The sequence below is a fragment of the Hirundo rustica genome, chromosome 5, assembly GCF_015227805.2.
Source record: "Hirundo rustica isolate bHirRus1 chromosome 5, bHirRus1.pri.v3, whole genome shotgun sequence".
NCBI classification, from domain to species: domain Eukaryota; kingdom Metazoa; phylum Chordata; class Aves; order Passeriformes; family Hirundinidae; genus Hirundo; species Hirundo rustica.
The window spans coordinates 58,927,030-58,947,233 of record NC_053454.1 but is presented as its reverse complement, the minus strand read 5'-3'; the positions used below and the strand labels follow the sequence as shown (position 1 = coordinate 58,947,233).

The 20,204-nt window shown below is 42.6% G+C and overlaps 1 protein-coding gene across 4 annotated transcripts in view; it reads right to left on the bottom strand.

Annotated features, from left to right (window-relative positions):
• The window catches only part of DCLK2 (doublecortin like kinase 2), a 79,962-nt gene extending 60,585 nt beyond the window's left edge, over window positions 1-19,377 (bottom strand). For 2 of the 4 annotated variants that reach the window (XR_005700812.2, XM_040064342.2), the window contains exons 1-2: window positions 18,834-19,376; window positions 5,843-6,177 (exon numbers count right to left, since the gene is read on the bottom strand). Coding sequence is in view for 2 of the 4 variants with exons in the window: in XM_040064342.2 (XP_039920276.1) it covers window positions 5,843-6,177; window positions 18,834-19,248 (750 nt within the window). In the remaining 2 variants the exon portion in view is untranslated. Of the gene's footprint in view, window positions 1-5,842; window positions 6,178-18,833 lie in introns of all 4 variants that reach the window. The other 2 variants (XR_005700811.2, XM_040064343.2) reach the window with 2 other exon arrangements.
• Between the last annotated feature and the right edge of the window lie 827 nt (window positions 19,378-20,204).

Sequence of the window (20,204 nt, the reverse complement as noted above, 5' to 3'; positions counted from 1 at the left end):
AAAGTGACTGCAACAAACTGTGAATTTTTCAACTTCCAGGTTGGTACAGGTATTCCACCGCCACATATTTACTCAAAAGAAGGGAAATAATCCAGCCAACCACCAGAATATGGTGTACAGTACTGCTCCATCAGTTTTTTACCCTGTAAACCTGAGAGTGAAGTTTATTTAGCTCAGCCTTAGGAACCCACATCTAATCTAATAAACATCTGCTGAAAGATCATTAGTCATGCAGGACACCCTGTTTCTCAGGGTTTCCCTATGCCCTGGGAAGTAATCTTTAGCTCTTCCACATTGGTTTTGTCTCAAGTTGATCCAGTGAATGAGAAGAATGGCTCTTGACATCTAGTATGAGTTTCCCTTCTCTGTACTGTGTGTTTATTCTCTGATTTCACTTCCCAGGCCACTTAGTTCCTACTCTCTTGGAAGATCTCTCTATTGGAAGTTCCATTCTCTTTCTTTAACGACAATCTAACTATACCTTCTTGGTTCATGTCCACAAAACATTACACTATTTCTCACACATTAATAATTTGCGGACTCATGTCAGCTACAAAAACTCCAAACATCCAAACAAACAAACTCCAAATCAACAATATAAATGCCTCTTTCCAGCTGATACTTCACTCTTACATTGCAGCGCTATCCCACTCCTGCATCAAGGAGTCTCTGTTGGTCCTGTTCCCATTTTCTCATGATGCTGCACACACCCTAGCAAACTCTCATAAGCCAATGTACAAACTGCATGTCCCCCTCTGTCCCACAATATATATAACTACCACCTGTGTAATTTCCCACAAAATAGGCAGATTCATATGCTCTTTCATGTAGATATGAACCATGAATTCTGAAAAGCCTTTCTATCCAACGTATCTACTCTTTCCATAGTTCCGTTGTCAATCATATCCACAGTGACAAATCCCCAATCAGTCTGCTGCAGCTTGGCAAATTGTAAATCGCTTTTGAAAAGTTGACTCTACCTCCTGCGGCCCTCAGCCTTTAGGATGGACTCAGGGACTATCATTACTATTCAAAATCTTGAAGCTAGCTGAGGAAAGATTCCTTGCCCACAAATTCCTTCTGTGGGATCTGCAATGCAGAGAATCACTCTCTCTGCAGCTGCCACTGACATTCCTCCATAAGAGTATATAAGCCTTTTAAAGAGTTGTGAGGGTTTAAGGATTTCTTCCCCTCATACTTGCAGATTAATGCAACATTTCAGCTTAAAATGGTATTTTAAATTTCAGCAGAACTAGAACTGAAAAAAAAAAAAAAAAAAAAGCTGGCGATTTCTGTTCTTGCAAAATTGCTTGTAGCAGAAATTCAAACCTGTGCCATTTCCAGTACATTTGTACAGTGCCTGTATTAGGTTAGAATCTGACATGCATGATGAAAACTTGTTACACTTTGGTAGCTTACAACTACAAATCATGCCTGCTAACACTGAAGCAAGTTTCTATAACAGTTGTTTCTGTACAGTTTGCTGCAGTGAGATATCAGTGATGTAACAGCACAATTAAATGACACACACACACAAAAAGTACACATCTGGAGCCTGGTTCCTCAAGGAACATCCTCCTTTAGTATGAGAGAATCAAACTAAAGGGAAATATTTGGCAAAAAGTACTTAATGGCAACAAAGTTACTTTTTAAAAAATCATCTCATACAAGTAGGACTTTGCCAACAAAATGGAAAAACTGACAAAAATTAAATTCATATGTTTGAAATCTTCTCTCAGTACTAAACACTAAGATCTCTACTGAGATTAAGATTGTAGCAAAACCACTGTATTAGTGAAAATTTTTGAGATCTGAATGACAAAAGCCTATCAGGAATATGGGGAAAATCTGTTACACTAATAAACAAAATCCCTCCAGCTCATCCCTTATTTTGGTTTCTGTCCTCTGTGATGGGTATGTTAACAGCAAAGCAAACACAAAATTCAGTTTTCAAAAGCTGTCTTCTCTAGTAAGAGTTTTCAAATCTGCCACTAGAGAATCAAAAAAAAAAACCCCAAAACCTGAGAGGAGAGCACAATGAGGAGCACGATGAGTGATAAAAACATCCACATGTAGTAACTGTTTTCTTCAGCTGCCAATCTACTTTTATTGAGCATTTTATAAAAAAGTTTCATTAACAGAAAATGGGAGAACTTTTGGGTTCAGAGACAGTCCCCAATATACCTGTGGCCCCCCAACAAGGACCACCAAAATAAGGCTAATTTTTGGTGCATTCTCACTGTTTTGGCAATGCAGTGTAGAAAAGGTGTCTCATCCACCTTTCGATCCTGTTATGGACATTAATCCATGAAACTGCAACACACTGCAAGCTTAAAAAGCGTGAAGACCTAATTTTCTTTTGTGTGTCAAATAACACAAGCTTCAGAGTTCTGTACGTTTTTTTGTGAGCTTCTCACAGGAGATCTCTGCCCCCAACTTACCACACAATCGCTACCCTACACTTTACAGAGTGAAGCTTGAAGCTTGTTTAGCAAGAAAGAAACCCTCCATTCTCCTCAGAGACAATGAAGGGTTAACTTCCCAACTGGAGAAGTTTCAGTCTGACTGTCCTTGCTTCACAGTGGGACAGTGACAGATTCCAGGAAAATGCAGCCAAGTAAGGAAAACACTACGGTCAAGCAAATACATTAGGCAAACCTCAATGTCAGAAGCACAAAGACTGGAACAGCAGAAGCCTGCACTGCAAAGTTAAAGTCTAGTTACTTTTACAGAAACATTTTCCTCACTTAAAAATCATCTCAACAATCTTGGGAGGTAAAAGAAAAGTTGGTTGCTCGATAGCTTAAAAGTTAGAATTAAGCCCAGCATCAGCATTGTTCAAAAATAAATCTGTACTTCAGGCTACAAAGCACTAACATGCTCAGTTACAGCATCCATATTGAAACTGAAGATAGAAGGAAACCTTGCAAACATTATAAAATCTTACAATTAAAAACCAGATATTTGTCTGTTTTCACACAGAATAATCAAGGAAAATATCCAACTCAGGTGTTAGTCTCTCTATTGCTATTATCATTAAGATGTTGTGACAGTCAAGATTAATGAAGTCAGGAGGGTAAATAAAAACTCTTTTGAGGACATCCTTTCTGTTTTACTGGTCAGGAAGATCAGTGGTTTTATCACCATTTCTTCCTACACATTAAATTGTTCCACTGGAATAAAAAAAAAAAAAAAAAAATCACACCACAGGTTAACAGAATAACGCATTCCCTAATCAGAGGATACAGACTTTATTACATGCATGTTTTAATTGTCTGAATTTCAGCCCCATTTTCATATTAAACAGAAAATACAACCTATTCACTCAGGAAAAAAAAAAAAAAAAAAAAAAAAAAAAAAAAAAAAAAAAAAAAAAAGTATGTATTTCCACAGAGATAAAAATATGAAGGAGCAAGGCAAAAAAAAAAAAAAATAGAACCATGAGAAACCTAAGAGCCACATTTTTATAGGAACATAGCCATTTACAAAACGCCTTTTTTTAAATGGTTGTCTTTCAAGCTGTGCCAACACTACAACGAACATAAAAGATCTGCCTCCCTAGCAGATTTAGAAGAATAAGCAATTACTACATTAGAGAAAATAGGCTCAGAAATTTCCACCAATTGGTAGTTGGCAGCAAAGCAACTTTTTATGTGCCAAACCCCAAAAAGCCCTTCGGCATCAACCTCTACATACACCGGCAGTGAACAAACAAATTTAAAAAACAAAACAACCCCTACTGCCTCAAACTGGGGTCAGCCCTTCGCTTTGGGGAAAGAGAAATAAACGAAAAACAACACAAAACAAGATCCCTCGGTTCTTCCTAGGTAAGTAATAGAAGGCTTTTATTTTTGTCCGGGTGTTTGAAGTGATAGGTCTTCTCTTCGGGGCATCTCGCATGCTCTTAAAACACAGTTACACTATGGTTGTGCAACAAAGGCTCCTTCCCAAAGTCTGTGGAAAAGCACAAGGCCTGTCTCCCCAATGGAAGAGAGGTCTCCAGGCTTACTCACTGCTACTGCTGGAACAGTTTACACAGAGAGGCAGCTGCATGCAGCAGCTCTCTGCAGACCATTCACAGTCAGAATCAGGGACTTCTCAATCCTGCCTGAGAGCACTCCCACAGCTGCAGTCCAAGTTTGATGACTGCTTTTTCCACAGAAGGGGAGGAGGAGGTACTGCAGCAAATAAAAACTGTATTTTGGAGCATTGCCAACGATTGGTCATCCTCACCATGGGATGAAGACAGTCATCATCCACCATGGGTGACGGCGACACGCAAGCCATGTATGTGATGCTTAAATTTAATTACTTTTATTTATCCCTGATGCACTGCTGCATCTTTCATACCAGTGCCAATCAGTGGGTTTCTGCTGTTTTAACAGTGCAAGAAGAGGTGAATTGAGCTGACAATCCTTGATTTTGCATTTTCCCCTGCTGAGAAGTTTCCCCTACTTGCTTGAGAAGACTAAAATCATCTGAGACAGTGACAGTAACACTTCACTAATTATTGCATAATAAATATCCTCAAGGCTATTTTATTATGAATTAAATTAAACATGACAAACACTTTTCAGATGTGCCTAGGAAGGCTTCTCTGTTAAGAAGTAGCATTAACAAATCTCATTTAAAATCAAACCTTTTAGAAGAACTAAAGAGCACATCATCATGCTGCCACCAAACATTGAAAATCAAGAGTTTCAGTGATACATTTGCCGTGTTATATTTTCATCAAAACACGGAAGTTGTTCTTTTCACATATTTCCTTACAAGAAGTGTATCCAAGTGTAACCAGAGACAGAGCTCATATTGAGGCAATCCAAGTGCACTTGTTCAGTTATACATTTGCTAGAAGCTTGCACCACAAAAAAAAAGTGGGGTTTAGGCATTAAACATTATAAAAATCTTGAAAATAAAAATGTCCACACCTCTGAACACCACTGATACTTTTACAATTACTCCATGCAGATGTATAGGCATGCAGGTCTATAGAATGACCAGTTGAATGAGCAAGGATATTAATGTTTAGTCAACAGCCCAAGAGTCTGGGTACCTGATACCAATGTGATCTACTCTGCAGCCTGTGTTGCTCTACAAATAAAGTCACATGCTGTCAGAGTTCCACAGCAGAGTCAAACAGAAGTATCAGGTATCAAAGTCCTGTTCTATGAAGACTTCTGCCATTAATGTGACTGATCAGCATCAAGTGTATTCTTGACACTTTAAACTGGTGTAGCAGAACATCCTGTGGTCCAATCCTTTGTATTTCTGTGCAAGAACCCACAACTACCACATCATTAACCCCGGCTGTGTTTTCGCAGAGGTAAAACTAAAAGCAAAAACCAGCAAGTTGCAAAGATGTGACCACACTCCCAGAATTATTAATTTCAGACAAAATTCTTGACCTCAGCTCATGTCAGTTACTAACTCTGGAAATAGCAATCTGTGGAAGTGCAATGGAAGGAGACGTCAATATTTTTCTTATACTACTCAGCCACTATGGGGTAGCCTGGAAACAGGATCCTGGTTCTGAAAATGCATAAATACATTAAGTTCAAATGTTTCAAATAAACTGCCCAACTTTTTTGGGCAATGCAAAAAGGCTGGCATAAAAAAAAAAAAAAAAAAAAAAAAAAAAGTTTTACTTGAATGTAAAGATCCTATATATATATATATACACACACAATTTTAAATTTGTTGTGTGTATTAATGTTTTAACAAAGTTGATTTTTTAACTGTCATTATTCAAAAGCAGATTAAAGCACACACAGTAATGAGAAATGAACTTATGAAAACTGAGCATCTTAGATTAAAAGATGGCCACAGCAGTTTATTCTCCTACCTGCTTCCCGTCCAGTGTACAAAGTCTCTTGACTACACCCGAGTCTAACTTAATGGCTTCGGTGATGTCATTCAAGACCTGTTCGAAGGAGTGAGCAGTCTTCTTGTTCAGCAGAATTCTCACAGCTTTCCGTGGCTTTACCCCACTCCTAATAACAGTCACCAGTTTGGGCTTAATGAAATCTTTGCTCTCCTTCACTTCGCTCCTGGTGGACGTCAAAGAGGTCAAGGAGCGACTGGAGCCAGTCCTTATGTTCACGCACCAGTTTGGGTTGACGTTCTTGGTGTAATCAACCTTGCGGTAGGGTTCGTTGGATGCACACACGTAGCTTTCACCTGGAAAGGAGAGGACACGTTCACAGTTCAAGGGGGGATTGCAGCTGCTCTGTCAATTTAAAAACTAAATGAAGCAAAACAAAAAAAAAAAAGGCAAATATTTTGGGAGCGATTTTCCTGTAGTTCAATGAGGAGGACTGTAAATTATCAGGGCTTCCCACCTGAACGACACTCTCACAGAGTGCTTTCAACAGGTTTCAAAAGACCTCTGGTTTAGAAACAAAATTAAAAATAGTAGGGGTTAATGAGGAGGTTCAAGATATTTCACTTCTTTTGGATTTTGTGTCATTTGGCAAGTGCTTAAGCTACCTGAGCTGACAACACATGACATTGAGAGATTCTCCTACAACAAATATACAGGTCCTCCCCTATATATCCCTCAAACATATACTTCAAGACATGTACACCCATGTCTATTTTTAATTATTTTACAACAGCAAATTTAAGTGCCTTACGACCCTTGCCCTGAAAGGCACAACACTACCAAGGACACACATTTGAAATGCATTCACTTCAATATTTTTTAGACTAATGAACACCTGTTGAGGCCACAAATGAGTTTTTGAGAGTATGGGAGTACAACAGAACATCTAAACTGCCTCATTTTTCTCTCCTACTTCAAACATAGTTTTTGGATTTTTTTTTTTTTTTTTAAGAAAAACTGCTTGCTGCTTACCACTACTCTCTCTTTGTGACACCTGACAGCAAATTCAAGATGTAAACCACAACAAAGGACATCTTCAACTGGGAGTTATTTGTGCAACCCACATCGCTGGGTTGTCACAAAATGAGATCCCAAGGCATTCTTGAAAGGGCAGAGTACTGCCAGAAGGATGAATGGTAAAACATTCAAAACTGTCAGAATACACCATTGCTGCAGGCAGAAGAGCTACCTATATCTTAAAAAGCTTAACCTGTTCTAAAATTAAAGCTACACAGTATAAGTCACTGCTGGAAGAAACCAAACTCACTCCTAACATGCACAGCAATATGAGTAAAGAGTAAATCTACATCTAGGGGACAGAGCTGTAAGAATGACAAAATGTATGCTCACCTTTATACTAGAAAACTTTTAAACAACACTTTTACTTTCTGAACTCTAGTTTGGAGAGTGGATTTATCTTAGAAGTTGCAGAGCTTATTCTTAAAGCAGGATCCTAAACTGCTTCCAAAGCCCTGAAGAATTACTGTGAGCTGAAAGACTTTCTTGTTTCTTTTCCAATACAAATTACACTGCTTTGTAATTTATCTTGTATTTAGACCTTCTTGAAAGTCTACTTGCTGTATTTGAAAGAACACAGATTATAATTAAGCCAAGTTAACAATGACTTTGTTTGGGAAATTCTGGCAGCCAGTTCCGTCTCCCCAAACGTCCCTGGGACTGTATTCCACTCAGGAACTAGGAAAATGGGGTGAGGTTCTGTGGATGCCACCTCCTTGCCTGTACTCTTCCTCTTCACTCATCCCCATCATTCCTCCTCATTTTCATAGATCAAGCGGTGCACAAAACAAACTGATACAGAAAAAACTAGACTCCCCCTCTTTCCCTCAAAAAATTAGTTAAGAGAAAGGAGGTGTTTTCAGCACACAAGCTCCTTGACAAAGAGCTGCATGCTGCACACTAGCACCAAGAAAAGAAACAAAAATGCCACACAGCTTTGTAAGGACTGTGGTGTCTAGAAGCTTATGTTGCCCCAGAACTACACAATAAATTGAAAGAAACCTCCAAGCAATCTAATTTTATCAAACCTGAGCAAGATACTGGATGTGATGGCTTCAGAAAGCCTCTTTCAGACTAAGAGATCCTATGATTTTAAAGATGTGCACAGTTCTCTTCCAACAACTGTTTTCATCATCTATCCTGTTAGGGCAAAACAGCACGAGACATTCAAGTTTTGTGGCAGCAGCTCAGCTACAATAGAAAGCAAAGGTTTCCCCCTGTACATCCTCTAACACTAGATCCAAAGGACTATGCTTGTCTTCTGAGCGATTGCCAGTAAGTCTGTCTCCAAACTCAGTGCCGCCAAATGAGAGGCACCCCAAGAAGCTGGTGGTTCTAATTCATACCAACAGGATTACTAATTATACCTGCTGATCATTTTGTTATCCTCCCCTCTCCGGCTACCTTCCTGCATGACACAGAACCCCAGCACAGTGGAAACCCAGAATAAGCACCACAGAGCCACCTGCTCACTCTACTCTGTGGGACAGAAGAGGCAAAATCAGAAGGGTAAAGTAAAACTCATGGATTGAGATAGAGACAGTTTAACAGGGGCAGGCAAAGCCAAACAAGGAATTTGGTCACCACTTCCCAGGGACAGGCAGGTGGAAAGCTAGGTTCCATCGTGGTAACAGTGGCTTGGGAAGCCACACGCTGTAACTCTGAACGTTCTTCCTCTTCCTTCTTCTTCCCACAGATTTATAAGCTGAGCATGATGTCATATGGTCTGGAATATCACCTGGGCCAGTTGGGGTCAGCTGTCCCAGCTGTGTCACCCCCCAGTTTCATTTTCATTTTCAGCCCACTCACTTGTGGGATGGTGTGAGAAGCCAAAAAGGTCTGGCTCTGAGTGAGCCCTGCTCAGCAATAACAAAAACATCCCCCTGTTATCAACACTGTTTCAAAAACAAATACAAAACACAGCCCAAAGCTGCTACCACCAAGAAAATTAACTCCATCCCAGCCAAAACCAGCACAAACTCTTAGGATAGTCTGTCCAGCTGTGTGCAAAAGAGTTTTAAATAAATTCTGTGAACCCCCTCAAAATTCACCATCATTGAGCATGCTCAGAATTATCCTTTCTGACTCAAAACCAATGCATTTCCTAGACCATTAAAAAAATCCCAACAAATGCACACAAGGTAATTCAAAGTTAAATCTCAGGGCTGAAGTTTAAAAGAACAAAGTTTAGAACAATAAACAAAAATTAAAGCTACTCAGAAACAGAGTCTCAAACTTGAAGTAAATTGCTTGTCATAAAGTAAAGTTAGAGGACAAAAGGGCCCTTTGCTCAAGGATTTATCATAGAGTTTCAAAAGGCATGCTGACTTCGTCTTCTACAGACTCATAATCATAAATAGAGCATCTTCTTTGTGCTATCATGGAATGTGATCTATTATCCATCACAGCTGTACTACAGGACCCTACAGGACAGCAGAAATTGTACTTTTATAAAAATTTCAGTCAACAGTAATACAAAAGGATCTATATTTCTTTAAAATAGCAGTGTAAAACTTTCTGTCTCCTCCTGCTTCCCTTGCTCGATGCTTGAATAAAATAATTTCTTGATTATCTCAAAGTGGTGTGATGCAGATTTCTTCTTGTTACTTCTTTTCCTTTAAGCAGAGGCTGTAGTAATAAAACTCAGGAAGTGCTTTCAAGTTAAAACAATGTAAAAACTTAAAGAATTTCAAATTACTCGCTTCAGCTGCATTTATCCAAGCCTTAAACTGGAGCACAAATTATTCTAGCTTAAAAAAAAAAAAAAAAAAAGCCAAAATTAATTGAAAATTTCCTATTGTTGGCAGATACAGGAAAGTCTAATTACTTGAGAATGTAGTATATTACAGATTGTTTGAGAACACAGTATCTTACAGATTGCTTAGCAAGTGTTTTACAGTCCATGCCTGCTTTCATGTACCAGACATATAAATAAAGTTAAGTAACACAAGTTTCACATGGAAAACAGATTTTACTCCTTCACCTGCAAGGCAGGCACATATGGCAAGACTAGAGTTAGGGCTGTAAGTGAGAAAACACTTTCACTGAGTGATTTGCTTGTTTCATGACTTAAAGACAAAGGATGAAGGTTTTAAATTATTACTTAAATCTCTAATTATTTTATCACAGCCTGGACTTCACCCACAGTTATTAAGTTCTATTTAAAAACTTGCAAAATAATAATAATAATAATAATAATAATAACAACAATTAGGAATCCAATTGCTTCTCCCTGGATAAAGAATGGTTTTCTAGGAATGAGTTAAACATTTATTTGTTTGACAGGGGTATACAATTCACTATTTACCAGATGAAAATAACTAAGGAAAAAAAAATGACAGGGGTAACTTAAATCACACTTAAAAGTTAACTCCAGGAAACTTTCTTACAGAATGGTGTATTTAAAAAGCATGCCTGAGAAAACACCATCCCTTGATAAGCAGGCACTAATAAAGGTGTGTTATTGTTTAAATTATTTTAACCATCCTCCAAAGTAGAAAATACACTCATATGTGTCAGTTTGGAAGAAATATCATGTCATTTGTAGAAGTATTATCTTTTTTACATTGATTTTTTTGTAGGAAAGAAACTGAAAATATATATACACCATATATATACCATATCTGCTCACTGCTTTCATGTATGACCCCATTTTAAATCTGCTTGGGATTAATTCATGTATAAGTACACACTTCTGCTAATCTCCACAATATTCCAGAAAACTAATATTTGTAAAATATAACACACAATACTTGATTTTTTGAGGGGGTCTAGAAGGATTGAACCAATCAAATTAATTTCAAATGCTGTTGAAACCAACAGATGCCTTTTATAGTTAAAAATCACAATCATAAATTTGACTGTTTCACTGACTGCCTTGAATGAGATTTTTCATGTGAATAACTTAAATGCATATAATCCCAAATACAAAGGAAATATTTTCTGAGACTTTAGTGGCATTTTGATCAGGCTGTAGTTTTATTTTTTTCTTTTTGCATTTTTACATCTACCAGCCCTAGGAAGTTGACACATCTCCAAAAACAGGCGTAAACAATAATTCAAATATTTACACTGCTGACTTCAATATGGTCAATTTTATGGTTTGAAAACCCACTTTCCACTTATAATCTTGGAAAGATTTTAAAGCTAATGCATACTAGCTTTAACTAGCACAGAGTCACAGCAGTTACAATATGGAAAATAAATACCATGTCTTCAGCTTACAACATTGGCATTAACATCAATCAGCTCCCCAGGTTTCAGACCAGAACATGAGTTTAGTCCCTAATATCACACTGAGATTTACAGGTAAAGAAGCACACTATAGGCTAATGAAAGAGGGAGATCAACTAAGCATTGTTTTATTATTATTTTTTATTTTTTCATTTTTTAAAATTTATTTAAATGCAGAAGAAAATGCAACAATTCCTGACATAGGTGACATCTGGGACTCTTGAGCCCAGCCAAACTATTCGACAGCAGAAAGCTCAACCAGGCTGCAGAGCAGTTCTGGCAGAAGTCTGAAACCTCCTTATAAGCTCACAGCATAATTTCAACAGAGAGTATGTGCCATCCATCCCATGATTCATGACACTACCCAGAGTAAGCCTAAAGTGCCAGCTCTTCCATGAAGGAATCCTGCTAGCTCCAAAACCTCCTCAAACTGGGCATATGCTTGCTTAAAAGGAGAAACATCTGCTGATATTTTGGGTCACAATATAATCAGCAAAAGGCACAAGTCTACTTCTGATTTTCCAAGTCTTATTAACAGTAGAAAATCAGCTAGAAGACATGGAACATTGCCTATTGACAAGGAAACATTACCTGCCTCTAAATAATTTAGCTGCACTGAATTAACAACCAGATGCACTATCCATGAAAGAAGCTGCTGTGTAAACCATTCAAGAAGAATGTAAAAGGATTCCAGTTTCAGACAGCCACTAGTCTTAACACAATACTTCACATTCCCTCAGAAGAGGAAAATACAGGTGAGGAACACAGAGAATGGAAAAAGAGAAAACAGGACTCCACTGGTCAGTCTGACTGACAAACAGCCCTAGGTCATCAGCTGCCTAAACACTGGTTTGCTTTCTAAGAAACCCATCCACAAAGTTTTACATTTGCCATCTGTTTCTTCAACACCAATCCTCAGGAAATGTGCCTAGTTCACCTTTCAAGATAAAGAATGGGGTGTACACCTACTAGATGAGGGGAAGGCTGTGGATGTGTCTACCCAGGGTCTCTCCAGACTTCAGTACAGTGTCTGCCACCATCTGCCACAGCATCCTCCTAGAAAAACTGTCTGCTTGCAGGCTGGGTGGGTGGGCTCTCTCCAAAGGGTGAAAATCTGTCTGGATGGCTGGGCCCAGGGAGCTGTGGTGAATGGAGATAACTCCAGCTGGCAGCTGGTCACCACTGGTGCTCCCAGGGCTCTGCTTTGGGCCGTCCTGTTTAACCTCTTTGTGGATGGTCTGGACACGGGGATCGAGGGCACCCTCAGGAACTGTGCAGAAGACAGAGCTGGGCGGAAGTGCAGATGTGCCCAAGGGATGGAAGGCTCTGCTGGAGACCTGGACAGACTCCATCAGCGGGCTCAGGACACAGCTGCAGGAGGCTCAAGAGGGTGCAGTGTCGGGTTCTGCCCCCGAGCCGTGCCACGGCACAGGCTGGGTGAGGAACGGCTTGGGACAGAAAGGGACGCCTGGGGTGCTGGCTGACAGCAGCTGAACCCGAGCCAGGCTGTGCCCATGTGGCCAGGAGCACCGGGGGCACCCTGGCCGGATCAGCCAGCAGGACAGGCAGCGGCTGCTCCCCCGCACCGGGCGCTGGTGCGGCCACGCCTTGAGCGCCGCGTGCGGTTCCAGGCCCCCACTTCAAAAGGACATTGGGGTGCTGCAGCAGGTCCAGAGAAGGGAAACAAGCCTCATGGAGGGTCTAGAAAACGTGTCTTATATGGAATGGCTGAGGGAGCTGGCTTTCTTTAGTCAGGAGAAGAGAAGGCTCAGGGGGGACCTCGCGGCTCTCTACAGCTCCCAGAAAGGAGGTTGGAGGAGTGGGGTCGGTCTCTTCTGCCATGCCTGCAGTAAGAGGAACAGAGGAAATGGCCTTAGGCTGAGACAGGGGAAACTCAGATGAGATAGGAGAAAATATCTTCTCACTGTTAGGGTGATCAGGCACTGGAACAGGTTCCTCAGGGAAGTGGGGGAGTCCCCATCCTGCGGGTGTTTAAGAGGCATTTGGATCTGGCACTGGATGATGTAGTTTAGGGGTTACACTGGCAGTGCTGGGTGGATGGTTGGACAGGATGATCTCAAAGGTTTCTTCCAACCCTGATTATTTTATACCTCTACATGAACTATTCTAAATTCAGCCATGCAATATTAGGTACCAATAAGAAAAGTAGGACGCATCCTGCTCTTTTGCACCTCAAGTGTGATATGTGCAGTTTTGAGGGAACACAGCTGCCTGACCATTTGGGGATCTTCACAGCACAAGTTTTGTGAGCCAAACCTTACTGCTAAGCATTTATCAAATAACCTAGAAATATTCAGACCTTTTGTCCTTCAAAAAATAGAAACTACTAAAGAAATATTTACAGATATTTACTTTTCTCTAGCACTAGGTCAGAAACCAGCTGTGGATATGCCACATAGTAAGCAACAAAAGGAATGAATTAAGCATGCAACACTCAAAAACCATCAGCAGGGATATCTGAAACAAAAGTATCTGAATAAGGTTTTCTGGCTTGTTTTTTGCAAGGTTAATAGGCACTATCTCCTGAAAGTCACATAAAGGATCACTTTTTAAATGGCACTCTGCATAACAGAGAATGATACAGCTGTCAGATAAAAACATCCCTAGAGAAGGAAAACAGTTTCCATATATTTTAAGCATGTGTTCCCCTGTGAATCCCATAGGACAGGACAGGTATCTAGATAGGTTTCACCTACTCACCTTATGTTCCTCGGCTTCTTTGGGCACAAATCTTTAGCTTCAAAGGTACCCAAAGCTTTTTATTTAGTACAGCAAGGTAGTTACTAGGGCTGCTGACCTTCTTTCTAACTTGAGGAAACACAGCAGAGTACCCTTTCCGTGTTCCATAACACAAAGCCAAGCAGATTTCCCGAACAGTGTATTTACACCATATATGACTGATCTAAAAATAAAACAACCCTTTTTATGAAGGTTTGGGTTATTTCAATTTCCCTTTCCTTCCTTACTCCGAGCAACTTCCCTCCTCATCAGTTTCTTACAATTCACTTTCAAATCACTTTTAATAACTCTGTATGAGTCAAGAGCTTTCCTCATTTACAGCACTCAGAGTTCCACACGCATTTTTTAAAACCTGGGATGACAACCAGGATTTTAGCAGATGACTAACTGCTACTAGTTCTCTTTTGATTTTATTTAGACATGAAGAGGTGCAGATTACAGCTTCCTTCAGGCTTTCACAGAATCACAGAACAGCTGAGGTTGGAAGAGACCTCTCGAAGTTCAAGCGCCTGCACAGGCAGGGTAAAAGCTCTCAGAAGACACCCAAAGCTGCCTGGTATCAAACACATCTGGCATCGTATGCCTTCTCCACAGGAAGTAAACAACCCCTTTCATGTAAACTACAACCCCTTTCATGTAAACTACTATTTCCCCATCCCTAAAACTAGGAGATGGATGGTGGAACTGTTTTATTTTACTTGGATGGGAAGTTAACTAAGAATTACATCCGTGTTTCACATCCACACCCTGTTAGTTCAGAACTGTGTCACTCCAGTAATTTGATAATTTGAACACATATTTGAAAGAATATGTTTTTTGGTGGTTTTTAATCCCTCTTTCATCCTCCTTTTTTACCCTTCTTTGTTCAACTTGCTACATTTGCTTTTTTTTTTTTTTTCCTTCTTCTTCTTTTTTTTTTTTTTTTTTAATTACAACTTCTGGCTTTAGCACAGGAGGGTAATCAAACCTTTTAGAACAAGCAAAAATACAAACTGCCTACTTGGTATTACCATCTGCTTGCCCTGACAAGAGAAACTATATTATTGACCTAATACAACAGTGCACATCAACTAAAATCACAGGTTCTTTATGCAGGATTAAAATGTAATACGAGTAACAACAACGGTCTAAGGCAGAAAAAACTTGGATTGTTCAACACCTCATTTCAAAACACATTCTCCTAATCTGTATTAATGAGGCAAAGCTCATTCCTGTAAATCAGATATTGCCCTGTGCCATGTGTCCTGGCCATGCTCAAGGACTGTGCAGAACCTTCCCACCTCTTGCCCAAAGAATTCCCTGTTGACTGTGTGCACAACCAGCAAACAAAACTACTGACATTTTGTAAAGGACTGTATTAATTAAGCATAGTTGAACAAAGACTTTCAGCCATTTTTCTAGGGGAATGGAAGGATTCCCACTAGATGCACAATCAACAGAACTTCTCTTTCCAGGAATGATGTCTACATTTGCTTTCATCTCCCAAGATCCAACAACAACTCCCAGCTTCGCAGAAGACCTTTAATATCAGGAGTCTCCACATCCTTCATTAACGAGACAATGGAAGCAAAGAGACAGACCATGACAAACATCCACGTAAAACACATAGCTCAGGACTAAAGAGCTGCACAGTTCTACTGCCATGGTGTCATGCTTTAAGAAGCCTGCATTTTCAAGGGAAACCGAAGGAAATAGACACTAACAAACACAACAAGACAAACACTTGGTAGAAAACAAAAATTAATCTGCTATTCAATTTTTAATATTGGGGACAAGTATAAAATTACACATGGAATATCATATTCTAAAGTAAGAAGTAGCGTTATGTCTGGGAGTAAAGCTGGAAGAAAGAAAATTATAAGAAAGTCATAATAGTCCCAGCCCCCAACTCCTCTCTGGATCTGCCTGCTCAAACAGATCAGGAGCAGACAATGAAATTCTTCCCTCCTCCCATTCTAAGAAAACAGGGAAAGCTGTCAAACTCATGAGCCATAATGTTTCCTAATCTACAGGGGCTGAGAATATAAATTATATTTGCCTCAGGCTGGTCCAGCAGAGCATGCTTTTTTGATTGTCATATCCAGTTAAGAAAAGCAATATGCTTCATAAAATGGAAGTTCTATTTTTGACTAATAAACATGGTCTGGTCCAATTTTTAACTAGCTCAACCCATAATAGCAATATTTCATATCCTCAGTATATCTATGCACTCAGCATGTCTCTCTTAAAATGACAAAGAGTAAAGCAGATGGCCAAATACAGCCAAACTCCAAAAAAAAAAAATTATCAGTGATTCAACTCAGATCGTTAGGATACAGAATTTGATGATGCCAGCTTTTATATCCCAGACAGATAAACAGCAAATAAGCCTTAAAGAGCTTGCCCTGTACTGGGACACGTCAGTGTCCAAGAGCCACAAACACAGGCTGGAGCTGAGGGAGGTTTAATGCAGATCTCGCTGGCTTGGCAAGGTTTGCTGAGCACTCACCTTCTGCTCACTGCAGAGATCTGCCACTACTGAACCTGAACTGCTGTGACTCCATGTCCCAGTTCAGGAACGCTGGGAAGGGGCCAAGAGACCAACGAGCTCGGTATTGCATCACACAGCCACGGCCCGTCTGGTGCTCAGCCTGTGGCTGGCACACACTACAGCACTTTAGTTCTGTTTTCCTTTCTGAAAATATTACAAAAGCTATACAGCAAAATACCATTCAAAACTACTTCTGGTGCTTCTGCGGTTCAAGCTTTAGGTCAACACCACTGTTGGAGTATTTACTCGAGAGCAGAAATTCCAGCTTGCTGTGCTGTAACCACGAGAGATGAAGAAAATGAACCCAAATCAAATCTCTTCCAGCCCCTCAAGAACAAAACAGCTGGCAATAAACTCAAATAATTTCAAGGAATGATAGATTCACTACTTGCTGTCCTTTCCTTCCTATACATATACTTCTCTTTCTCTGTGTGGTGGTTAGTCTTGCACTGGTGAAGTTTTTAGCATGCTAACTGGAGAACATACTAATCCAATTATGATGCTTTTCTTAATATTCCTGAAAGTTGTGTTGGTCATGGATAGATGATTAAGTACTTGGATTCTTTTTTTCTCCCTTTTATTTCATTGAGAAAGCATGGCATTTTGACTGTGACATTTATTATGCTTTATTCTTCCAGCAAAGAGACAAGACAAAGGTTACACTTTCAATGCGTGTTTGAAGAGACAAAGAGTAAGTTTTGCTTTCATTTATTAATTTATAGTTCTAAGAGCTGTCCAGCAAGTAATTCTGTCTTTGTTTTAAGTCACAAAACTTAATATAATTTCTGCTGCAACATTTCAAAAGACACCCCATGTTATTGTTAGTTTCATCTCCTTCCCCTTCTGTCACTACTTCAGCATATCATATTTTCTTAAGGTGTTTCTAAATTAACCACCAAATTATGAAAGTTTGTTTTGGTTTTTTTGGTTGTTGTTGGTGATTTGTTTTGGTTTTGTGGGGGGTTTTTTGTTTGTTTGGGGGGGGGGGGTTGGTTTGTTTGTTTTTTGTGGGTTTTTTTGTTTGTTTTGTTTTGTTTTTCTACTTTTCTACTTTCTTCATTTCTTTTATCACCACAGGGTCAGCATTTCACTCTACAATCACTTTGTATTTCCTCAGTCGTCACTGTCAAACAGCCTTATGGTAGGTCACATAAGTCTTCAGCACTATGGTACTATCAGAAAGTGCCCTTCCGTGCACATCTTTCTTGATTTGGCACATTGGCAAATTCTGCACCCCGCAGCTTTCTCTTCCATGTTGTGAAGCAGCTGGTTCCTAACTCCCAGTGCCCTTACTGGTGGATTAGATAAAGGTCTTAAGGTTCCCTTTCCCATCCAATTCTCCAGGTGTGATTCAGCACTGCTTTGAAAAGGAAAGCTTCCAAACCAAAGTTCAAAGGATAGGCAGCTGAAAGCCTAGGAAGCAAGAGGCATTGGAAGGCCTACAAAAAACCCCTGGTTCTTCACTGATGTCAGCAGCTGGCACACAGAGTCACAGGGTGGCAGGCTGCTGTGGCTGATGTACTAGATACCTGAGAACCATCAATGAAAATTCATTACAAGCCTCTCACTGTGCACAGCACAACCTGTGCATTTGGGAAGCAGGCAATTCTGAGCTTAAACAGTATTTTAAGACATCATGTGAAAAGACTGGGGGTTTCTGCTCCTCATTCCGATAATTATTGCTCCCCGCAAACAAGAGGCATGTGTGTCATTCACAAAACAATACTTCTGGCCCCATTTCGAGACAGGCAAGCGCTGCTCTGTGCAGATTTGCAAGGTCTACATAACCTCAGCAGCTAAGTCTCATTATGAAAAGCTACTTAGGAACAACTCTGAAATACATCTGATTCTATAACGTGCTTTTGAAAGTCAGGCAAGGTAGATAATCCCCTCTGCTAATATGGACTCTGATAACGTTCGAAACTAGGACTTTACACCTGTTAGTTTTAATAAGCGGTAGGATATAGATACCCTTTTATCACAGCACTGAGCCTTCCTCTCTGAAGGCTGAAGCCACTGTGAGTCAACAATGACACTTAGAGAACCAAATCACACCGTTTCACTCCCTTAAAAATGGAAGATCACCAAGAACTTCACATTCTTGCGGATGAAAAGAGCACCTGCTGCTTAACCTCCACTGGAATCAAGCGCAGCGCACGCAGATGGCAGCGCTCGGGGTGGCGGGAGAAGTGGATGGTGCACACGGGGAAAACGAGGCCCTACCTCCCCTCCCAGCAGCGGGCAACCCCAGGTATTTATCCTCACGGGCTCTGTGGCAGACGGTTTTCAGCAAGGCGACCTCCCCGCTTCGATCCGGGGAGCGACCGGGAAGCTCACCCCGGGGAGCGCCCGCAGCCCACCTCACCACCAGGTCCCACGGCCGCCTCCAGCCGGGCTTGGAAACCCCCTCACCTTCCACCAGCTCGTCCAGGCTGGTGAGCTTCTTGCTGCCATCGATGGTGTAGATGGTGCGGACCCCCTGGGGCAGGTTCACGTTGTCCGACAGGGAGCGGGTGAGCTCCACCAGCAGCGCGTCGAAGGAGCGGAAGCGGTCGGGGGAGATGGCGTACACCAAGCCCTTGAAGTACCTGTCCCCGTTGCGGTAGAAGCGGGCTTTGCGCGCCTTCTTCTCGGAGCTGAGCGCCTGCAGGGTGCGGGTGCGGTAGAGGCTGCAGTGCGCGCTGTGCGCCGGGCTGGGCACCAGCCCATTGCCCCGCGGCCCCGCGCCGCCGCCGGACCCGGAGCCGCCGCGCCGCGGCCCGGAGCGCTGCTGCCGCTTGTCCCGCTCCTCGAAGTGCTCCAGCTCGATGCTCCGGCTGCTCGCCATGGGGAGCCGCCTAGCCCGCCCTCCCGGCTCCGCTATCGGCCGCTACGCCCGCCCGCCGCGCTGGCAGAGGCTCGGGCCGCCTAACAGAGCATCGCGCCCGGCCGCTCTCGCCGGGAGGGCTGCGGCTGAGCGCGGCGCCCGACCTGCCCCGCCACCGCAGCCCCGGCCCCGCCGCTACCCGCTGCTGCGCCCGCGGCCGCGCACAAAAGCATCCCTCACGGCCGAGCGCGGCGCGCCCCGGCTACGGGCGATGCCGGGGGCCGAGCGAGAGGCTGGCAGGAGCCCCGCGGCCGCGCCCCCGCGCCGTGCCCATGCGGGCTCGCACAATGCGCGGATCCCCTGCTCAGCCCCTTCCCTGCCGGCTCGGCCGGGCGGCGGCGGCGGGGCCGGGGCGCTGCTCCGGCGGCTGCGGCTCCGCTCCCGCGGCGGGGGCAGCGGCGCAGCCTCCCGGCTCCCCGGCGGGGGAGGCAGCGGCAGCGGATCCGGCGGCCCGGCCGTGGAGCGCGGAGCAGCGCGGCGGAGCGGAGCGGAGCGGAGCGGAGCGGAGCGGAGGGGGAGCGGGCGGGGCTCCTGGCGGGCCGGGCGGGAGCGGGGGCGGCGCCAGCTCGGATCCCGGCCGGCTCGGGGGCGGGAGCGGCCGTGGGAAGGGTGGGAGCGGCGGCTGGCGGGGGGCGGGAAGGGAAAGGGCTTCTTCTAGGAAAGGGGGATTTGGAGGTGCAGTTTTCCCGTAGGGGTGGTGCTGCCCTTTTGGGGGTCGTCCGAGGGCTCCCTGCCCCTCAGGCGCGCCCGCGGAGCTGCCCGTCAGCGCTCTCCCGGCTTTGCGTGGCTCAGTCGCTGCGTTAAAACGCTAAAAATGCTCCTTCTGTACGGCCCTCAGCCTAAAATAAATCCGGCGGGGTAAAAAACCACATGTCCCTGTCATTTATTGGCGGAACTGCTTTAAAGGGCAGGTAGCG